A 19,879-nucleotide genomic window follows, 5' to 3' on the forward strand; every position below is an offset into this window, starting at 1 on the left:
ATATGCCAATTTCTCTAGGCTACAGACAGAGCTAGGCTGATCTTGGGATCAAAGTAATTTAGGCTGTAAGTACCTCAGCAGACCTCAGGATCAGGTCTCCACTCAAAACAAGTCCAGATTCAATGTTGGCTACGACTTCAGAGGCAGATCAGGCTCCGTACAATCAAGTTGGAAAGGCCTCCAAGGGCACAGGTCCCACAGCCTCCCTGTGTCCCTCTTCCAGGGGTTGGGCATGCTCATGGTAGAAATCTTTGTAGTTCTAATCCCACCACTGTTCCCACCCCTGCAGCACAGAGCACAACACCTCGAAGGATGTGGCTTGATGTGTTTTTCTGCAGCCCTGGCATCCAAACCTTCTCCAGCCTTGGCCACACCGCTGGTGTAAAGCCTGGGGCTAAAGCAATAGCCATCAGGGACATGCCACCGCATCGGTGCCACGCATTCTGCTTTTACAGCTTTGGCTGCACAAGGCCAGGGAATGATTCCTCCTGCCTCCCTCCTTCACCTCACCAACAGACATTTAATTCTCTTAAAAAAAAAAAATCATCAACAACAGGGAGACTTTAAGATGTGAAATCTTCCTGCGTAGACCAGAAGGGGCCCGGTTGGGTGTGCCAGGAGGCTGGGAGCCTGGCAGGAAGCTTTGAGCACCTGCTCCAGGAAAGGTTGCAGAAGAAGAAGAGACTGCTTGCCCCATCCAAGCACTTGGGCGTCCCTAGGACTTTTCTGCGAGAGTGGACAGGGCTGGACAGGACACCCCAGGTCCCCAGGGCTGACTGCGACACTCCTTGCCAGGAAGCCTGGGCAGAGGGCAGAATGCGTAGGAGCAGCCCAAGGTTCTTCAGCATCTTCCCGGGCAGCGCCGGGAGCAGCCGTGCCGGGCGACCCCCGCACTCCGCCGTCTCCCGGGCTCCGGTCCGCTCTGTCGGGCCTCTCCAGGATAGGTCAGAGCGCCGGGACAAACCTGTCGGGGCCTCCAGGGTAGGCGCCGTGCCGCGCTGCGGGCTCGGCGGCACTCAGCTGCCCTCCGGCGCCGTAGGCGTGTGCCAGCGGCGGGTAGGGCGCGGGGGAGCGGCGGCCGTAGAGCGCAGGGGGCCCGGGCGAAGAGGCGGGCAGCACGATGCGCCCCGACGGCGCATACAGCGGCCCCTGGCCCCCGGGCGCGTAGGGCCCGGGAGCGGTGGGCAGCGGGGCGTAGGCGTGGGGCAGAGCGGCGGAGGCGCAGTCCTGCGCGGGGAAGGCGGTGGCGAAGGCGCAGGAGGTGGCGGCGGGTGCCGGGGGCAGGTCGGCGGGGGGCGGCAGGAGGAGGCGGCACGGAGCGGCGGGGCGCTCGGCGAGGAAGGCCGGGTAGGTGGAGAGGTCGCTGCGCTTGAAACGTTTTCTGCGGCGGAGGAAGGACCCGCTCTCGAACATGTCGCGGGCGTGAGGGTCCAGCGTCCAGTAGTTTCCCTTGCCGGGGCGACCAGGCTCCCGTGGCACCTTGACAAAGCAGTCATTGAGGGTGAGGTTGTGGCGGATGCTGTTCTGCCACTTGCGGGGGCTGTCGCGGTAGAAGGGGAAGCGCTCGGTGATGAAGCGGTAGATGCCGCCGAGCGTCAGTCGCCGCTCGGGCGCCTGCCCGATGGCCATGGCGATGAGGGCGATGTAGCTGTAGGGCGGCTTGCCCCGCTCCGCCGGACGCTTGCGGCGGCGCCGCCCGCCCCGCGCCCCCGCCGCCGCCGCCGCCGCCTCCTCTCCCGGCGGCACCGCGTCCGCCTTCAGCGGCGGGGGCGGCGGCGGGGGGCCCGGCGGCAGCCGGCTCTCGGCTGTCATGTGGCCGTCGGAGCGGCTCCGCCCCGCACCGAGCCGAGCCGAGCCGAGGTAGCGCAGCGCGGCACAACCGCGGCTTTTATGCGGCGGTGTCCGGCGGCTCCGCGCCCGGGCGGCCGGCACTCCCCCTGCTACGCCCCGCCGCCCGGGAGGCGCGGGCAGGGCCGGGCGTGCCGCCGCTGCCGCCGCGGGTAGGAGCAGCGCCCTGCTCGGCACCCCTCTCCCGCCCCTCTCCGCTGGTCCCCGTCCCCAGCGCCGTCGGGGCGCCGCGGAGCTGCCGCCGTCGGGAGCGCACAGCTCCGGAGGACTGACGGGCCCCGAGCGACGCTCGTCTCCGGGATCCCGGTGCGGCTGTGCGGGCACGGGCATATAACGCGCCTCCCCGCAGGGCTCGCCGCCGTCGGGGCCGGTTGTGCTGGCGGCGGCGGGGAGAGGTGGCAGCGATGGGCGGCCGCCGCTGTCGGAGGGGATGCTGCCGGTCCGCGCCGGACAGTGGGCCCCGGACAAATTTACCCAGAGAGCCGAACGCTTCTTTGCGGAAATCAAGCTGTCGAAACAAATTAGGCTGGAAAAAAGACCCGGTGACAGGTCTGCGTGGGGAGAGATAGTAAGTGCGGGCTTAGGCTACGCGGTTTGCTTGCCGAGTGCTATGCATAGTGCACTGAGGTTAGGGCCCTCCTAGCTGGTACCTAGCAGCGATTTGGCACAGGGCTCCCGTGCGCCTGGTTGACACTTGAGCTGACCTGCTTGTCCCTGATCCTTATGCCACAGGACCCCACAGGTCCACGATCCAACCAGGAAGGATGCCAGGCTTTCCACAGGCTAATGCTGGGACATACCTACCAGCTCCCTCACGTTTGCTCAGATATTTGAGGCTGAGGGTCAGACGCCAGCGGAGTGTGCCAACTGGTGAGGAATGCGTGCCCAGGATTTGAACCTCTGTGACACATGCCCACGGCCTGGGGACAGCGCAGCCTCCTCACCTGCTTGCATCATGTTCCTTGCAAGCCAGAATATAAAGGCGATGGCAGGACATCCTAAAGGTGAGATGGAAAGTGTGCAGGTGTGCACAGGCACCTGTGTGCATGGCAGGGTGCACATGCACGGGTACATGGGTGTGCAAGGCCACTGCTGTGAGGATGAGGATGTGAGTGAGAGTTTGTGGGTATGCCACAAGTCAAGTTTGTGTCAAGTTTGTGTCAAGTTGGTGACAGGCGAGTGTGTGTACAAAAAAATGCCAGCACACACAGGTATGTGGTTGGACCTGAGGCTTGCATGTGAGCATGTAGGCAAGAAACAGATGTAGGCAGATGCGTGTGCAGAGAGGTGGATATACACAGGTGTGCAGGTGCTGTGCATGGCTGTACACCTGATCCTGCCCATGTCTTGGTGTCTCCTGCCAGTTCTTCCAGAACTCGAGTCACGAGTGCACTGCTGGATCTCTCTTTGTAGGAGATGCTTTTCCAAAGCCCTCTTGGGCATTACACAAATTATTTTTAAAGGAGAAAGGGGAGGTAAGAGCTGTTTATCCTAGTGAAATGCAGCTTGCTTGGATGCGTCCAACAGAGTTGTTGAGCTGTTTGTCTGCTTGGAGAAAACTCTGGTGTGTGGTGTGGTATGTGTGTGTGTGTGTGTCAGTGTGTGTGTGTGTGTGTCAGTGTGTGTGTGTGAGAGAGAGAAAGAGAGAGAGAAAGAGAGAGGATCCATTTCCATGCAGCAAATAAACCCCAGCCCTACTTTCCAGCTAAATAAGGGGCCCAGGAGTCACCGGCCACCTGCCTATCTCTGCGGCTTCCCAATAATCTGGGAGATAGCAAAAAGTCCTATGGAGCTAGCAGAACAAACCATGAAGTGGCACTTGCTGTGGACCCACTTGTGGGTGTAGCATGTCCAGTAGCTGGATGCAAACACTGGGCAGAATTTCAAATCACATGCTGCAGAGTTTGTGTCAAGAGAGAAAAAAATCAACCATTCTGTACCAACACCCAAGTTCTTGAAGTGCACAGCAGGCGAGAGTAGTATTACCCTGTGCAAACCAAAACCCATCTCCTTCAGTGTGAAGCTGCCTCATCAGTAATGCTCTGCCTTCTGGCTTGTGGGAAGCTGCAGCTGGGAATAGATTTTCCCATCAGATGCTCCAAAAGGCAGTGCTGTAGTTCAGTCACCTCTGGGACTGTGTCTCTCTGTGCCATGCCAATTCCATGCCTCCAGAGGGCAAAGTCAGATCGTGCTTCGCTTTGCACTTGTAGAGGATGGGGAATGAAAGAGGTGTGTGCTGAGGACGGATAGTGTGCTGAACAGCTGCTTTTGCCCTCCCTGCTGGTGTTGAAAATCCTTTCCCAAGTAAGCACTTTCCTTGGCAGAGCCCAAAGCAGACTGAAATGGATACCCAAACAGCATGTGCTGGCTCTTGTCCCTTCTCCTTTCCACATCACACAGCTTAAATTGTGGTGCCAATATTTGGGAATGAAGTGTTACTTGTATAACACGGTGCCCTGGAGACTACTTTCAATCTGACATTATCGTAAACCTTTTTAAAAACACTTTTAAGTCTCTACTTTGGGAGCAGGAGTATGTCTTGTGTTGAGCATTGGTGTCTCTTTTGAGTACCAGTTCCCATGGGGAAAGAACTACGGAGAACATGAAACTCCAATTAACCCTCTTGGATCTTAGACTGCAGATCTCCTCCATCTGTAAGTCAAGTGATGCCTGTTGCTGGAGCAGAACACTTGGTGCTTGTGTTTGTGATGCATTGTTTTGTCTTTTGATTCCATCATACTGCAGGAGGGACAAAAGTAAGATGGAAAACACCACACATTGATTAAACCTGTCCATAATGGAGTTCATAATACAATCGAAAATGTATAATATCTACATAATATTACCCATATAAAACCCATCACTTAAACTTTCTTTTGGTCTCTGGGACAAAGTGTAGAGTTATCATTTTTTCTGTCTAAATTTCTCAGATCCTGCCGACACTAAGGTCTGCAGCCTTCAACTGGGCAAAGCACTCTTTGATTGTGAGACCACTGCACTGCGGAGTTGTACTCTGCACAAGGGCACTCTGCCTTAGCCTCTCAAGAATGGAGCTTGTAGCTCCTGGTAGCTGCTAGAGAAGAATTACTCCTACCAAAATCCCATCTGCTTGGATCTCCAAGAGCAATTTCCACCCATGGAAAAAAATCCAGTTTACTCCCCACACAGTTGCCCTGTTACAAACCACACCACTAAGCTCTCTCAGGAGTCGACTATGGGGACACCCTGCTCTTCCTCAGTCCTGTGACCTGAACTGCTTCTTCCACTTCAACCAAACAAAGGGAAGTGGACACTAAATGTGTGGACAGCCCCTTCATGTGTAGCACATTGATAGTTTTGTTTTTATGTCAGAATTCATCTCTGAGGTGAGGAAAAGTTTTGCCTCTGTGTCCCAGGAACTACAGGGCTGTACTTAATGTGCTCCAGGTTAAGGGTCTGGCAAAATTAAAATCCCAGATCATACTGGCTGAATGCAAATGAAGTGAGAGCACATGCCCATTGCACAGCCACCACCCCAAGCTCAGCTGTTCCTGTCATGGAATGGCAAGTTTGGGGGTTCTATTGGCTGTGTGTTTGGTGCCAGGACCTTGCAGTTAGAAGTGTGGAGAGCATCACGGCCAGACGCCTCATGATACTTTGTGACAAGGTGCTTAGCCCTACCTGCAGTTTGTAGTTAAGATCTGAGAGGGGATGGTAAGCCTGAGCCTTTTGGAATAAGACAGGTGATGGCATGACATCATTCATGCACTTTCAGAGCATATTCCATAAAGAAGTATCCATTGTGACTGAGCTTATTTTGCACCTAACGGGAGTTCATGGGAGACAAGAACAGGGACGTGATTGCATGGATTTTGGAAACACTTTGTGGCTAGATTGTGGTGTGGCGACCAAGGTGAGACCTCTCAGGGAGAACTGATGTGCAGCTGGACATGAAGTATGACCACGTGGCAGAAGAGAGGCTGGAAAACAACATTCTACAAGGATACTCCATATTTTCACCAGCTGTTCACTTGCCTTGTCTAGTGGGGGCAGTTTCACTCTCCATCAGTGGCCTGGTTGTTTAGTATCAGTCCTGTTTTTCCAAATTACTGCAGCTTCTCATCCCTTTGTGGAGTTTTCTATGGGAACTTGTGGCTGCAGAGGGGAAAGAAGTGCTTGCCGAGAGAATCACATGGATATAGCCAGGATCGTGTGGGAGACTTCAGTTAGCTGTTGTGGTCATTCTTCTGTAGAAAAAAACAAAACATCATGGTGGCTTTAAAATAGGCCATGTTTCAGGCCAGAAATTGGGGCAAGAGCCATGGGCAGCCTTAGCCTCCATCCAGCATGGTTCCACCTAGGCAGGGCACCGAGCATGCTTGCCTGACAGCCCAGCAGCTCCCCTGGCTCTTGGGGGGAAACAGGACTTGCAGCAGGTGAGGTGCAACAGGGGCAGGTGCAGGTGGGCAGGGCAGGCTCTCTCAGAGCAGAACACCACCTGTGAGCATTCCCTCAGGACACTGCTGTTGGCCATACAGCATGGGAGATGTGCAGGATTGGTGCTCTGGGGTGATGGTAGCGCTTAGCTAGAGGGAGCAGATGACACAGGAAGAGGCAAGGCCCCAACCTAGAGGGACTTAAGGACCCCAACCTGAAAGGCAAGGCCCCTCACCACAAACCAGAGCAAGGGACTGCTGGAAAGCTTGGGAAGCCCAGCAAAGGAGAGATGGAAGTGGTGCCCTGGGGCAGCAGTGCCCTGTGTGCGGTCCCAGCTGGGGCCCGGCTGTAGAAACTCCGGGAAATGCTGTGCATGGGGCTGGACACTGGCCAGGAGTGACTCTTGCAGCAAGTGAGTTATGCTCCCGTACTGGGTTTCCTGAGGAGCACAGCCTGTCAGGCAAACTGAGGTCTGTGCCAGCACTCCTGAACAGTTAAACATGGAAACTTGCTGTGCACACTGGCAGCAAGAGCCTCGTTTAGCTGAGACATGGAGCCACAAAAGGAAGCAATAGAAAACACCACATGTGATGTGGGCAGCAAGGAGCAGGCACCTTCTTGGTGGAAGCGGTGTGGATGCAGCCTGAGCTGGATGGGCCGTGACACATTCATTAGCTCTCCTGCTGAAGGAGAATTTCGAGTTGGTTTCAAGAGAATAAACTGCCCATTCTTGCCTTTGCATCACCAAGATATCACTGGGAGTAGTGCAGGTCTCTCAAATGCTTCAAAAAGGAGGAGCTGGCTTTTTTGGAAACATGCAAAGCAGAGTCAGGCTCTTCTATAAGCTAAAAATCACTTGCTGTGCTTTTTGGGTGGTTTGGTTTTTTTGGTTGGTGTTTTTTTTTGGTTTGGGGTTTTTGTTTGTTTTGTTTTGTTTTGTTTTTTTGTTTTGTTTTGGTGTGCAGGTGTTAGGAAGTTTGCATGGCTCTTGCTCCCCTGAAGCCTGTGAATTTCAGCACCTCATGAAAATCATCCGGATGGGTATCTTTGAATAGCCGGCAGACACCGTTGGCATGGAAATAAGTTCTATTTTGCCTATCAAATGCCCTATTTGGGCAGTCATTCAACAGTTTTAAGAGGCTGAATCTCTGGCAGAGTGAACATCTCCTAGTCAGTATTTCCCAGGTACCCTGCTGGGACCGGTCTGCTCCGCTGGCTCCCAACAGGTGTCACTGGCATCTGACAGAAGCTCCTGCTGAGGGCCCACAGGGTCAGAAAGACCGTGAGGCTTGTGCACAGGAAGTGTTACCTGATGACAAATGTTTTAAAGACAAATTACTATTTGCCAGAGTAGTAATTCAGCCCTCTTCACAGCTACTAGTGAAACCTGATGCTTGATAGAAAATGATAGAATACAGCAGTCTAGAGGGAATTGTTTGCTTTGAAAGCTGGGAAATAATTATTTAAGTATAATTATTTCATTAATTGTCATATGGCGAACAAAATCTATTAGCAAATATCCTGCTTTACTTCAATAAGCTATGTGGAAAGAAGTACTATTTCTTTTCTTCTTTTTTTTTCCTTTGTTGCAGACAGAACCACGTTGTCCTGGACACTGACTTTTTCTAACTCACACTTACATGGGATGGAGAGGGGGCAGATAATTTTGGCCAAACTGTAGAGTTAAGAGGTAAATTTCCCAGTGCAGGTGAGAGAAATTTCTTGGTGTTCTTTGTTGGCAGTGTTCTCCATGTCGTTTTACCCAAATATGGATATTTAAAACTCTAACAAATTGCAGTGGCAATGCCCTGAAATCTACTAACGAATTCCCCATCCCAAGACAAGCTCTGCACTGTGGTTCTTGCAGAGCACTTGCTTGTGGTCACAGACGGTGCATCAGCCAAGGAGGGAGTTAAAAGGGCAGCAAAGGCGTTGGGAGCTAGTAGATGGGAGCAGTGGGGTAAGACTGGGAGCACATGAAAGAGGGGAAAGAGAAGCAGAAGTGCCGTGGAAAAGCAAGGAATGTGGAGAGGAAGGGTTGAGGGTGGAGCTGGAAGAATATGAAGAGGCTTTGCTGGAACACTAGTTGGGAGGTTTGTTTTGTGAAAAGAATCTTGAACGGGTAGACGGAAAAAAGCTCACCTAAGTTTTGTCTCCTCTGGGTCTTGGTCTGTAATCAAATACTCAGTATTACTTTGGTACAAGCAAAAAACCCCATGTAAAATCATGTCACAGCTTTCTAGGACTGTTCTACATAGACAATGAAAAGATGCCTTTTTGTTCTTCATTTTTTTCTTTAAACCTAGGTAAATCACTCAATAAGCTGTATTACTGAGCATTAATAAACAAAACACTTGTTGCCCTTCCCTGGAAACGGCAGCTTTTAGCATGCTTTGCGTGACTCTACTTGATAACAAAAATAAGCTGTTTCAGTAGGTAGGTTCAGGCACCCAGCCCTTTTGTGTGCCAAGTTTGTGACTCATCTTCGGGGTTTTCTGGGGAAGCCCTTAGCGACAAAACAGGTCAGAGGCAGAGCTGGGGAGCAAAGACTTCGGGTCAGAGCCTGCAGCAGGGACTGCAGGCAGAGACAAAGGCGCAGCCACGGCGTGGCCCTGCGGCTGGAGGCAAGCCCCCCAGCTTGGAAACAGCTCCCAGCTAAAGCTGAGTAGCCTCTCGGGGCTTTTTCCTGGCCTTGGGCGCAGCCAGGTGGTTGCCCAGACTAGGGAGTGTGCGTCAAGCACTGATCGAGGAAAGAAAAATTGTACTTAAAAAGGCAAAAGAAATGCAGCATTGAGTGCGTGCGGGTGCCCCAGCCAGGCACAGTGCACCGCTGGATGTTAAACCAGCCTGGCAGTGTGGTGAGCTGTGAGTCCCGCTGCTGCCACGGATGCATTCAGCTGTCGGGTGTTGATGCTAATGGAGGATCGGTAGCACTTAGTGCTACCCGGCTGTAATTCCATGCCTGGGGGATGTAAATAGTTTTTATCTGAAAAAAACAAAGTGTAAAGTGGGGATAGTTCGAGCTTATTGGCTCTGGCAGACAAAATCTGAATACTTTTACAAAGAGCCCCTGTTGTTTTTTTTTCCCGAGGCCCCTTTGTTCTCATTGCCACTCTCTGACCCTTTAGCAATCACCATGGTAATTACCAAGTAATGCCCTATTTACAAGTACCTTCCGAAATCTGCTGGAGTTTTGCTTGAGCCTGTAACAAAAATTTCTCTCCCCAGATGAGAAAATGGGTTATTTCTCACATTCAAGGGTTTTTTGTTTTGTTTTGTGGAGTTTTTTGTTTGGGTTTTTTTTTGTTTGTTTGTTTGTTGGTTGGGTTTTTTTTAACAAGACTGAAAAGGCAGTGGATAGCTGGCATCCTGCTGTAGTTAACAGATCTGTGGAGATTTATACTAGATAAGCATCTGCCCAGCGTCTGCCTGCGGCAATACCTCTAACCAAAAGTGGTCGTGGTAATCCGGAGAAAAATAAGTGGTTTTAAGTTTTGTGCTGCTAATAAAAATAGGCAGTGCACTGCATGTATTTCCGGGGACAGCAAAAAGTTTCAGAAATCTCCTTCTGATTTTGGACAGTCTAGTCTTACTTGTTCTGTGACCAGTCCGTATTTCTCTTGATAAGCCTGTGCCACGGGAGAGGTTGCACAAAGAAATGGCGGGATCTCTGTCTGTCGGACGTTTTAAAATTTTACTTGGTCATGGCCCTGAACAAGGTGATCTAATTTGGGGTATAACCATGCTTTAAGTTTTTGTTGGAGAAGAAACTTTGTAATTTCTGCAGTTCTCTGTTCGTGTGGTAAAAACACCATTTACAGGAGTTTCTGTCAAATCAGCTCAAGTCCTATCAATGACACAGAAAAGTGATCTGAGAACACAAGCAAAGGATTTCTCAGAATGCCAGGTGCTTAGGTTTTCTTTCTTCCGGCTGGCTCTGACAATTTTGCTTATGCAGTTTGGGTATTCATATGCAAATCACAGGTTTGCCGACCGTGCTGGACCATTATCAGAAAACGGATCTTCCAAGTGATTTAACAATCACTTCCAGGATCACTTCATGTTTCGGACCTGGAAAGGGAAGCAGAGTGGCAGCATTTTGAGGCTTTTGAGATTCCCTTCCCTTTACTCAGCTGCGAGACAATGCAGTATTTGCTATGTGAGAGTGGCTTGGTTTTGGCCGGGATCGAGTTAATTTCTTCAATGGTGGCTCGTATGGGGCTGTGTTTTGGATTTGTGCTGAAATAAGTGTTGGTAACACGGGAATGTTTTTGTTGCTGCTGAGCCGGGCTTACACAGAGCCCAAGCCTTTGCTGCTTCTCAACCACCGAGCCGGAGAGGGGGCTGGGGGTGCACACGGAGCTGGGAGGGGATGTAGCCTGGATATCTGATCCCAGCTGACCCAAGGGATATCGCACAGCATATGGTGTCACGCTCAGCCTAAAAAGCTGAGGGAAGAAGGAGGAGGCGGGGGGGAGGTTCAGAGCGATGGCGTTTGTCTGCCCCAGTCACCGTGAGGCGTGATGGCGCCCTGCTATCCTAGAGGTGGCTGAACACCTGCCTGCCCGTGGGAAACGGTGAATGAATTCCTTGTTTTGCTTTGCTTGTGTGTGTGGCTTTTGCTTTACCTATTAAACAGTCTCTATCTCAGTTTTCTTGGTTTTGCTCTTCCAGTTCTCGCCCCTGTCCCACCGGGGGGAGTGAGTGAGCAGCTGCGGGGGACTCCGTTGCAGGCTGGGGTTAAACCACAACAGAGAGTGTCTGCATTACTTTTAAAAACAGAGAACATGGGAGAGGTAGAAATTTAAATGCGAAAATAATTTTTTTAAAATACCGTTTCTTCCTGTAAGAAGTGTTTATTTAGATGTGAACACAAGAAAAGGTCCGAGGGCACGGACAGGCTAAAATCTGCTTCCAGTAAGTGAGCAGAAGACTCTCTGGTCTGGACAAGGTGCTAAACACAGGAGGTACAGGCCTGACCTCTGCAGTCAGCAGAAAGAAAAGGTACTGGAAGGCACCTCCACCCCAAAGGCATGAGAGATCACAGCTGGCTCAGTGCAGCCTCCCTGATGCTCAGAGAGAAGAACCAGGGCAGTGCACCCCATGGGCAGCACATGGTGCCGGTGCTGCCATTCTTTCCTGGGGCCCTTGCAGGTCATTCAGGGGACACCCCCCTGGGGTGTGGAGCAAACCAACACCCCTGCGTGGACCCCAGCAGAGAGGGGGAATAACCCAAAGAAGGGAGGCATTGGTGCGTCCCTTTGGCTGGAGCTGCCAGCCCGGTGCTGTCAGCAACACAGTGCCATGCTGAGGGCTCAGCTCTGGTGGAGGGATGGGGTGGGTCTTGCTGGTTCAGTGCAAATAGCTGAGCACTGAAGGTAATTTATTTCATTCACATCTTACACATCCTGAATGGGGCGTGTCAGTTTTTTCTCCTCAGAACTAGTCTGGGCAACTCTGAGAGAGGAGTTGAAAAATCAGAGCTAATCCTGCAGGAATGACTCATTCTGGCACAGGATTTGCACAGCAAGATGAGAGGTTCAGGTAAAACAATGAGAAATGGAGGCTGTAGTAAAACTCTGTGGTTTGGAGCACGACAATTAAACTGCTATGAAGTCAAAGTTGGAAACCCCCTCCCAACAAATTGCTGAACTCAAAACCTTAGCAATGTCTAGAGCAAGTCAATATTCAAGCACACTAGTTGCAGAAACTGAGGCTCTTTCCCATGGGACCTGTAAGTTGCTAATTACCATGGGTCTGGAAAACAATTACTATTATTTCATCATTATTTTTAATTAAACACAAATAAAGCAATGGCCATCCTTTTAAAGTTGGACTTTGAAATATTTTCTGCATTTTTTAGCCAGGATTACCCTGGCCAAGTCCAAACAGAGAAGCACTGGAATTTTGACAAAGTTTTAAGGTAATTTTCAACCAGATTTCTCTAGCAACGACAGTAGAGTAGTTGGGGTGAAAGCACAAGCCTAGCCTAAATATCTGGGCCCAGGAAAGGAAGGTTGGATTTCTGGAAGGTACAGTAGACAGAAACAATTTTCCTCTGCATCCTTTCACAAGTATTTTAACTACTTTAGCTTGCTTTCTTTGCAGACACATCCACCAGATTGCAGACCAGTAGCTCAAGAGAGCACACCACCAGAGCGTGGATTAGAGAAAGTAGTTTTTCCATTATTATTTAAAACATTTTACCTTGTAAAATAAAAACGTTGGTGTGGTTTCAGCAAAAAGCTAAAGCATCAGGGAGTCACGGAGGACACTTTTCCATCCCAGCCTCTCCCACTCGTTAGCAGAAGTGTGACACTTGCAGGAGAGGTGCACTTAGATGAGGATAAAGACTAAGTTTTAAAGGAAGATATTTCTGAAATGCCCAGAACATTGGCAGAAATGTGGCAGCCTTTCAGTAGATGGAGGTCCTGTTCTACAAGCCAGGGTGGGAGAAAACCTGCTGACGTTTATGGTCAGACCAGCTGAGACCCGCCAGACCTTTGGGCGCTTATGCCTGGCAGGCAGTGAAACTGCTGGAGTCCCTGTGGCGCGGCTTCGGCAGCAACAGCTTGTGTCTCGCTGCTCTTTAGATTTCACTGCGGGCAGGTCTGAGCTGCATAAGGGTCTCTGGACGCAGCAAACGGGACAGGGCTTGCTGGAGCTGCAAGCCCACCCAGGGCCTGGTGGGGCTGGAGCCACTGCAGGCTCAGCTGTGCCTCCGGCGGGGCTGGCGCAGCCTGGGGCTGCTGTGCATGCCGGCGCATTCTCCCGAGGATTAGCCCTGCAAGGAATGTGGTGCCGGAGGAATGTCCTCCCGGCGCAACCCGAAACCCTCGGTCTGATACAGCCTGAAAAACAGGGTGGGTTGTGGCAGCTCCGGCAGTGCCATGACCCCTGGCTCCGAGGTTGGGGGTCATGGGAAATGCTTTCTGGTGTTAGAACCCGGACTGGAGCAGTGGCCTTGCATGCTGCATGGCTGGGGTGGAAGCAGCATCCCCCAAGAGCAAAGGACCCCAGGTGAGGGCACTGTTGGCAGGCTTGGACTGGTCTCCCAGTACATTCTGCCACTTTCTGCGACACCAAGGTCCTCTGCCCCTACAGAGCGAGCTGGGCAGTGGTTATGGGGAAACGGGTTTTTTCTTCAACACTCTGGGGCTTGAGGGTTCTTTCCTCTCCCTCTTACACCCAGCTGCTTGGCACACAGTCAGTGTAGATGCTGACCTAGCTCTGGAGGCACCAGTGCTCTTATCAGTGTGGCGTCAGGAGGTGTGCGCTGCTGTGTGCCCTTTCCTACAACACCCCGTGGGCAAAGAGGGTGTAACTGTGGCCAGGAAAGCCACGCTAGATGATGTTGCTGTTCTAAGGCCATCTGGCAAATCCAACATAAAACTCAGTCCACATATGATGCTCATCCCAACTGCTTCCTTCACAGAGCTCAGCCTCTCCTCACATTGCTGCTTCAGAGACAGACCACAGTTGTTTTCCTGGTTCCAAGCCTTCCTCTAGCACCAGGTGTCACACAGCTTGCACAGCAGTCAGAGGGTGCTGCCTCACCTCTCTGCCAAGTGAGGGGTGTTTCAGCACTGCACGAGTCTCCAGGGCCAGGGCTGGGTGTGGGTATCTCATATCTCATGCGGCTGCTGTGCACAAAGCTGTTTTCCAATGAGCTCATGGCAGGGTCAGCGCCAGAACGGGGGCAAACGGAGCGTAAAGAGGGTTTGCGCCCACACGCTGGCCCCATGCAACCTGTATTTGGTAACTGGGACTTAACTTCTGACCAAATTCCTTCCAGGTTATTGCTCAACCTCCTTTTAGGGGCAGGAGCTGTGTGCACTAGGTGAAGGCATTTGGCCTCATGCAGCTACACAGCAATATCTTTCCTGGCAGCTGCTGTTTTGGGGTTTTTTTTCTTCTTATCTGGAGGGGCTGCCAGACCCCTGTGCGATGACTGGGGATCATCTTCCCTTATGGGCACATTCCTGGCAGCACCCAGCTTTTCCTGTGGCTAACCCAGCAGATAGCTTGTCCTGTTGCATGAAGCAGAGACTAAGGAACTAGTCCAGCATTAAATATGCTGGGACCCTAAAGCTCAGAGCTTCTTTGTACTCCTGTTTGATGTAGCCATATGAGATCTCTCAGCTGCCCAGCTCCTGTCTGGGAAGCTAAACCAAGGCAAAAGACCAGTTAATAGTTTAGAGACCCTGGAGATAGAAGGTTGCACTGTTGGCTCATGATTTTTGTGAGCCCACCTGTAGTCCGTTAACACTACAAAGACCTGGAGGCAGGTAAACTTGCAGAAGGAGGTAGGAAGGGAAAGAAGGAAGGAAGCTCTAAGGGCATCACAGAAAATCCACAGCAGACTCAGGGAGTGCCATTTCTGTCATGGGTAGATAGAAGAAACAGTGTGGTTCTCCCTTCCTTGAAATACAGACAAAAGTTGTTGCACGTGGCCATGTGCTCTGGGATGACCCTGGCCCTTGAGCAGTGAGGTTGGACCATGTGACCCAGTGTGACTTCCAACTTGACCCGACTGAGACTCGGTGAATTTGGAGTACCAACCAGCACAGGTGGCCCTGGAACCTGCTGGTGACAGGAGCAGCTGGACTGAGCTGCCCCCTTACATCTGTGGCCTCAGGCACGCGAAGCACTGCCAAAGAGGAGCGGAGGCTGACTCTTACTGATGAGCAGAGCAAAGCCTGATAGGGTTGGGGCTCAACCGCAGAGAGGCTGAAGCAGTAGAACAGGATGGCCCCCAGAGGCCTCAGACAGGTCTTCCAGGGCAGATCATTGTTCTTTTGCACTGCCCTCATTTCTTTACTATTAAGAAAATGTTCTGCAACAAAAGCATGGCATTAAAAGCAAGGCATCACCTTCCCTTTTCACCCTATCTTCCCTCCCTTGCAAGTCAACAGAGCAGCAATGGCTGTGGGATTACGATGAACAGTTTTCCATCTCCTGCATCTTATGTCCCAAAGAGCCTGAATCCTGTAAGTTTTCACTCAAAATCCTCAGCCAATCCCTGGCATTATCCTGACCACATATTCCTTCTGTTCAGCTCCTGTTTCCTTTCTGTGAAGCAGTGATAATGGCTTCCCTTGTCTTTCCCCTAGACGGGTCCGGTACATTGGGCAGGTACTAGGTAGGAGACATCTGCATCCAAACCTCACCACTGACTCATTACCACTCAGGCCCTTAAAACGTTCCCGCACAGCAGACTTTTCTCCCAGAACCTTTCCCAGCCTTCTAGGCATTAAGCCCAAGATGGCACAGTGCCGGAGGAAGACACAGTACTTTCCTAAATGGTGCCTGAGGTTCTTCTCTGTTTTTTTGGTTTTCATCATATTCCTTTTCTTTGATTTTTTTTTCCCCCTTCGTTTGTTTTGGAAGCCTAGAGGGCTTTCAGGAGAGGTCACTTAGGGAAAGAGGCCACAGAAAGGCAGACATTTCTTTCTGGTTTTCTTCTGAGTCAGAGTAGAAGGTTTGGTGCAGAAGTTTATGGAAGGACTTGGGATATATGTCTGCTGCTCAAATAACTCTCTTGGTCCAATGATGGAAGCACACGAAGCTTGTAGGCACGTCACTTCTCCCAGGCAGCTATACCCTGTATTATGGTGCAGGGCAGCTCTTGGGCAGACGGAAAGCACATTACCACTATTTGAAATCCTGGGGCTGAGGTGGGAAAGAGCACCTGCTCCCAGTGCTCAGAGCAAGTTCACTGGGGTGCCTGGCCGCTGCAGCCCACAGGCGTCTCCCTCCACACCTGCAGGAACAAGGACAGGAGGACACCTGAGCTGCCAGGGCTTCTGGCCTTGTGGGTGGCTGGGACCCCACCATGGACTGTACTGTGTGCTGCTGTGGGCCTGGAGGAGCTCCTGCCTCTTTCCGGCAGGACCTTCAGTCATAGCCAAAATAGCATGGGGCGGGGTGGGGGGGGGGGGTCACCTGGCAGCCACAGCTGCCCCTGCCAGAAGAGATCCATTGTGCCTGGCTTGCTCAAAGGACTTCTGGAGTTCTGTAAATGAAACCACCAGTGCATGAAATATGTAAATACTCCTCTGAGCAGTGATGCTGACCCTTGGTCCCTCTTTCTGGCCCACTGATCTTTAAATAGCTTAGTCTTAATGGAAGGGTCTGACACCACCTCCTTATGCCCTCCCACTAAGAGGGCAACATGCAGCCTGGAGGAGCAGGAATTGCTCTGTAAAGGGGGGGAAGGTGGGAAAGAGTTGTCCGTGGGCAGAGAAGGAGTTGGCATGGGGGGCCCAGTGCATGGGGTTTAGGAATGCTGTGTTTAGGAGGCAGAGTGCTCTCCCTTTGGGAGGCAGAGCGGGAGTACCCTGGGGAGAAGGTTGGTGTCCGTGAAATTTCCACTGCAGACATGTTTCTGGAGTTCTCCATTGCCCAGCAGAAGCTGAGTCCAGGTGTCTGCTCACACCAAGTGTCCCACAGGCACCACGTGCTCCAGCAGCTTCAGGGGAAAATGCCTGGTCTGGGGCTGGGCTGGGCTTTGGCAGGGGAATGTACTCACAGATCAACGCCTGAGCTTCATCCCCTGTGTTCAGGCTACATTACCAGCAAGCTGCTGAGTAACTTCTGGGTAGCATGAAACAATATTTCCCAAACCAGCCCTGCCCATGATTCATCAGAAGAACTCTTATCTTCAACGTTCAAAAGCTTTTGTAATTTAAATGAAGGAACAACTTCCTGCTGGCTGGATGGGCGATTACCCAACACAAACTGCAGATATTCAAAGGGAAGGGCCTGTGATCCATTAGTTGGCTAAGGGCTATTCTTCAGCCCTAGAGCCAGGATAATCCTAGGTGGGAACATCCACAAAGGGGTCAGCTGTTAAAGGAATTTAAGTGCCTTTACATTGGCATCTAGAGCCCTGCTGGGAAGCTGAACCCTATGGAGGACCTCCCGTGACCTTTTTCACAAGTCTTGGGGGAAGGCTTCTAAATCACTGAGGCACGTCTGAAGGCTCCACTCTCTGTTTTCTCCATCACTGGGCTTTCAAACAATTGCATCCTTGTCACACATTTGTCAAAGAGAAAGGGGGAGATGAAGAAAGAAATTTCAATAGTCTCAGGGCTTTGCTTACGGCTGTGTTAATGCTGAATAGCACGCGGAGGTGGAAGGGATATCCTGAACAATGTCTGGTCTCCAGGCAGAATCCGTTTCCCATGACAGTGCTTTTCTGAAGCAGGAATGCCAGCATGAAGCAAAACTTGTTAAAGTAGTAAAGAAGAGATCTCTATTGTGTCCTGTGTGACAGAATAATCCTCCCCCAAGAGCAGAATGCTGTCTCTTTCCCTCCCATCTGTGAATTTTGGCTTCAATCAACTTCGTGATTTTTGCAAGGTATAAAATTAAAGTCCTACCCCTTAAAAGCAACCAGCCAACCTTGCAGGATCTTCCCACAGACATGCCCACAACTGTGAATGTAGTTTTCCTGTACTGACTCTTAAAATGTCTGACTGCATTAACCTGAAATAAGGTTTCCTGTTAGGAGTTGCATTTGATAAGAAGAAACAAACATATTCAATATCTCCATCAATTCCACTGGTTAAACATAATTTCCCTTTCTCAATGCTTTATTCACAGGTTATCACTGTGTTTCTCAATCTTCTCCTTTAAATTTCTCCCTACTTTTCTCTTTAAAGCTTTCCTTTCTGAAGTACCTGTGAAAACCAGCAGACAATTATTTAGACTTACCAAAGCTATCTTGCTCCTGTCTTTCCAGCTCCTTGTGCTCTGTGCTTGCCCCACATTTATGTTCTGTGTTTGTACTCTGGATAGTGTGTCTCATCTCACAGCTCAGCCTCTTAAGGGTTGTATTAATAATTAATCACAAGCATCATCAGTATTGTCAATATATCTATACAGGAGTTGAATATACCGAATTTAGTGAAACAAGGCCTTAGCAGGGAAAGAGGGGTTGTTCCTTCCCCCGTTTTCTTTCAAAAAGCTACTGATTGTCATGTCCTTTCCACTCATCCTCTTTTTTAATTCCAGCAATACTCACTGGAGGTTGTTGGAGGTTGCTCATAGTATGCCTGTGATTCTGCCATCAAAGAATCAAAGGAAAACAGATTATTTCCCTTTTTTTTTTTTTTCTTGGTCTGGGAATGGAGAAAATCCTACTAATGAGTCTGGTGTTCATATTAAACAATCTTCACTGGAACAGAGCATCTTTCCAGGTCCGTGACCACAAGGGAAATAATGCACATAGGGGATGCCCAGCTATTGGAATCCATGCTTGCAGCTCAACAGACTTCATAAAGGATCCTGGAGACAGAGGTTTTTAATTTCATGTGCCCAGAGTGAGTGCAAGCCCTGGATACCAGCCACCACAAAAAATGAGTGTCAGAGACAGCCCTGGGACCTGGCTGGGCTCCTGTGCAGTCCCTGCCCAGGAACCACTGGGCAGGCATGGTGCATGCTTCTGGTGTCCTCACATTCCTGTCTTGTGAGATGGGTGAGGGATCCGTAGCCTGGAATATTTGGAGGGAAGTTACCATGTCAAACAAATGCCAGTGTTGGTGGGATCTTCACTTTGCTGGTAAGTGCTACCCAGATTTGGGTCTGGTACTTGAGGCTTAAGTGACTTGTTACAGCCTTTGCACACAAGCAAAACAATGCCTCCTAAATTTCAAAGTTACACATCTCCAAATCTGATAACAGCTCTGCACTGTTTACTTAGGGATTTCTTACATTTTTGAAACAGAAGTCTGTCAGCAAGCACTCAGACTATGGACCTTGGTTACTAGTTCATCAGTAATTTAATTATGTAGCTTTATCAGTCATTTAATTATGTAGCCTTAGGATTCAGACTGCCTCTTTTTGAGAGGTATGCTCTAGCTGAAGCAGGTGGGTTTCATAATCCTGTACCACAGCTGAAACTGGTCCATTTAGCTCCACATATAGTGGTACTCAAAACCAGCCCCCTCGCTGCACGCAGGAGCACCATGATGCCAGACAAGCAGGGTCCACACCGCTGCTGGAGTTTCTAGATGCACACTTCAGACTGTAAAGGTATGCATTGGTGGCAAACTAAATTATGTCTTGAATTTGATCCAAACTGACAAACAGTTTTAATTGAAAAGAGAGGAATAAAAGTTCCTGAAAATGGAAACAACACATTTTGACACTTTCCAAAGGAATTCCTTTGGTTTCTTGTTTCGCGACAAGCTTCCAGTTTGAAACTGACCCTGAGCAGTTTTCTATTTTTTTTTCCTTCTTTTTTTAATTAGTGAAAAAAACCCACAACTCTCTGAAAGGAAGAGGAAGGTTTCCTTTTGGTCCAGGTGAAGTGAAATAAATAGTCTGGGATCACTTGCTGCCATGCACAGTCAGAAACTTGCCCTCCCTAGATATTTGCATGCTGAAAATCAGTGTTCACAGAGAGAAGAGAGTTCAGGAGAAGCAGGGTGGGATGGGTGCACTATTTCACAGGTGGGGTGTTCTAAAAATTGTTCTTTAAAAACTCTTTAATTGCCAATTCCTTCTAAGTGTGGAGGTATGCAGTTTCTGATCATAATCCCACCACCACTGTACTGTTGTAACAAGTGGGCTGGTCTATCTGTAATGAAGAGCCCATCCATGGCAATTT

The 19,879-nt window shown here is 50.4% G+C and overlaps 1 protein-coding gene and 1 long non-coding RNA gene across 3 annotated transcripts in view; both read right to left on the reverse strand.

Moving 5' to 3' along the window:
• Positions 1 to 541: 541 nt before the first annotated feature.
• On the reverse strand, positions 542 to 1,829 carry FOXE1 (forkhead box E1). The gene has a single exon (XM_038124965.1). It carries the CDS (start codon positions 1,810 to 1,812, stop codon positions 946 to 948), a length of 867 nt encoding a protein of 288 aa, XP_037980893.1. The 5' UTR covers positions 1,813 to 1,829; the 3' UTR covers positions 542 to 945.
• An 8,047-nt stretch (positions 1,830 to 9,876) lies between these two features.
• The window catches only part of LOC119695902, a 46,873-nt gene continuing 36,870 nt past the window's right edge, over positions 9,877 to 19,879 (reverse strand). For both annotated transcript variants that reach the window (XR_005255435.1, XR_005255436.1), the window contains one exon: positions 9,877 to 10,335. This is a non-coding gene — a long non-coding RNA (uncharacterized LOC119695902). The remainder of the gene's footprint in view (positions 10,336 to 19,879) is intronic.

Source organism: Motacilla alba, chromosome Z (assembly GCF_015832195.1).
Source record: "Motacilla alba alba isolate MOTALB_02 chromosome Z, Motacilla_alba_V1.0_pri, whole genome shotgun sequence".
Classification (NCBI taxonomy): Eukaryota; Metazoa; Chordata; class Aves; order Passeriformes; family Motacillidae; genus Motacilla; species Motacilla alba.

Bases quoted from the DNA above. Each gene is read 5' to 3' on its own strand.
- FOXE1 (XM_038124965.1), bottom strand. From the start codon at position 1,812: ATGACAGCCGAGAGCCGGCTGCCGCCGGGCCCCCCGCCGCCGCCCCCG.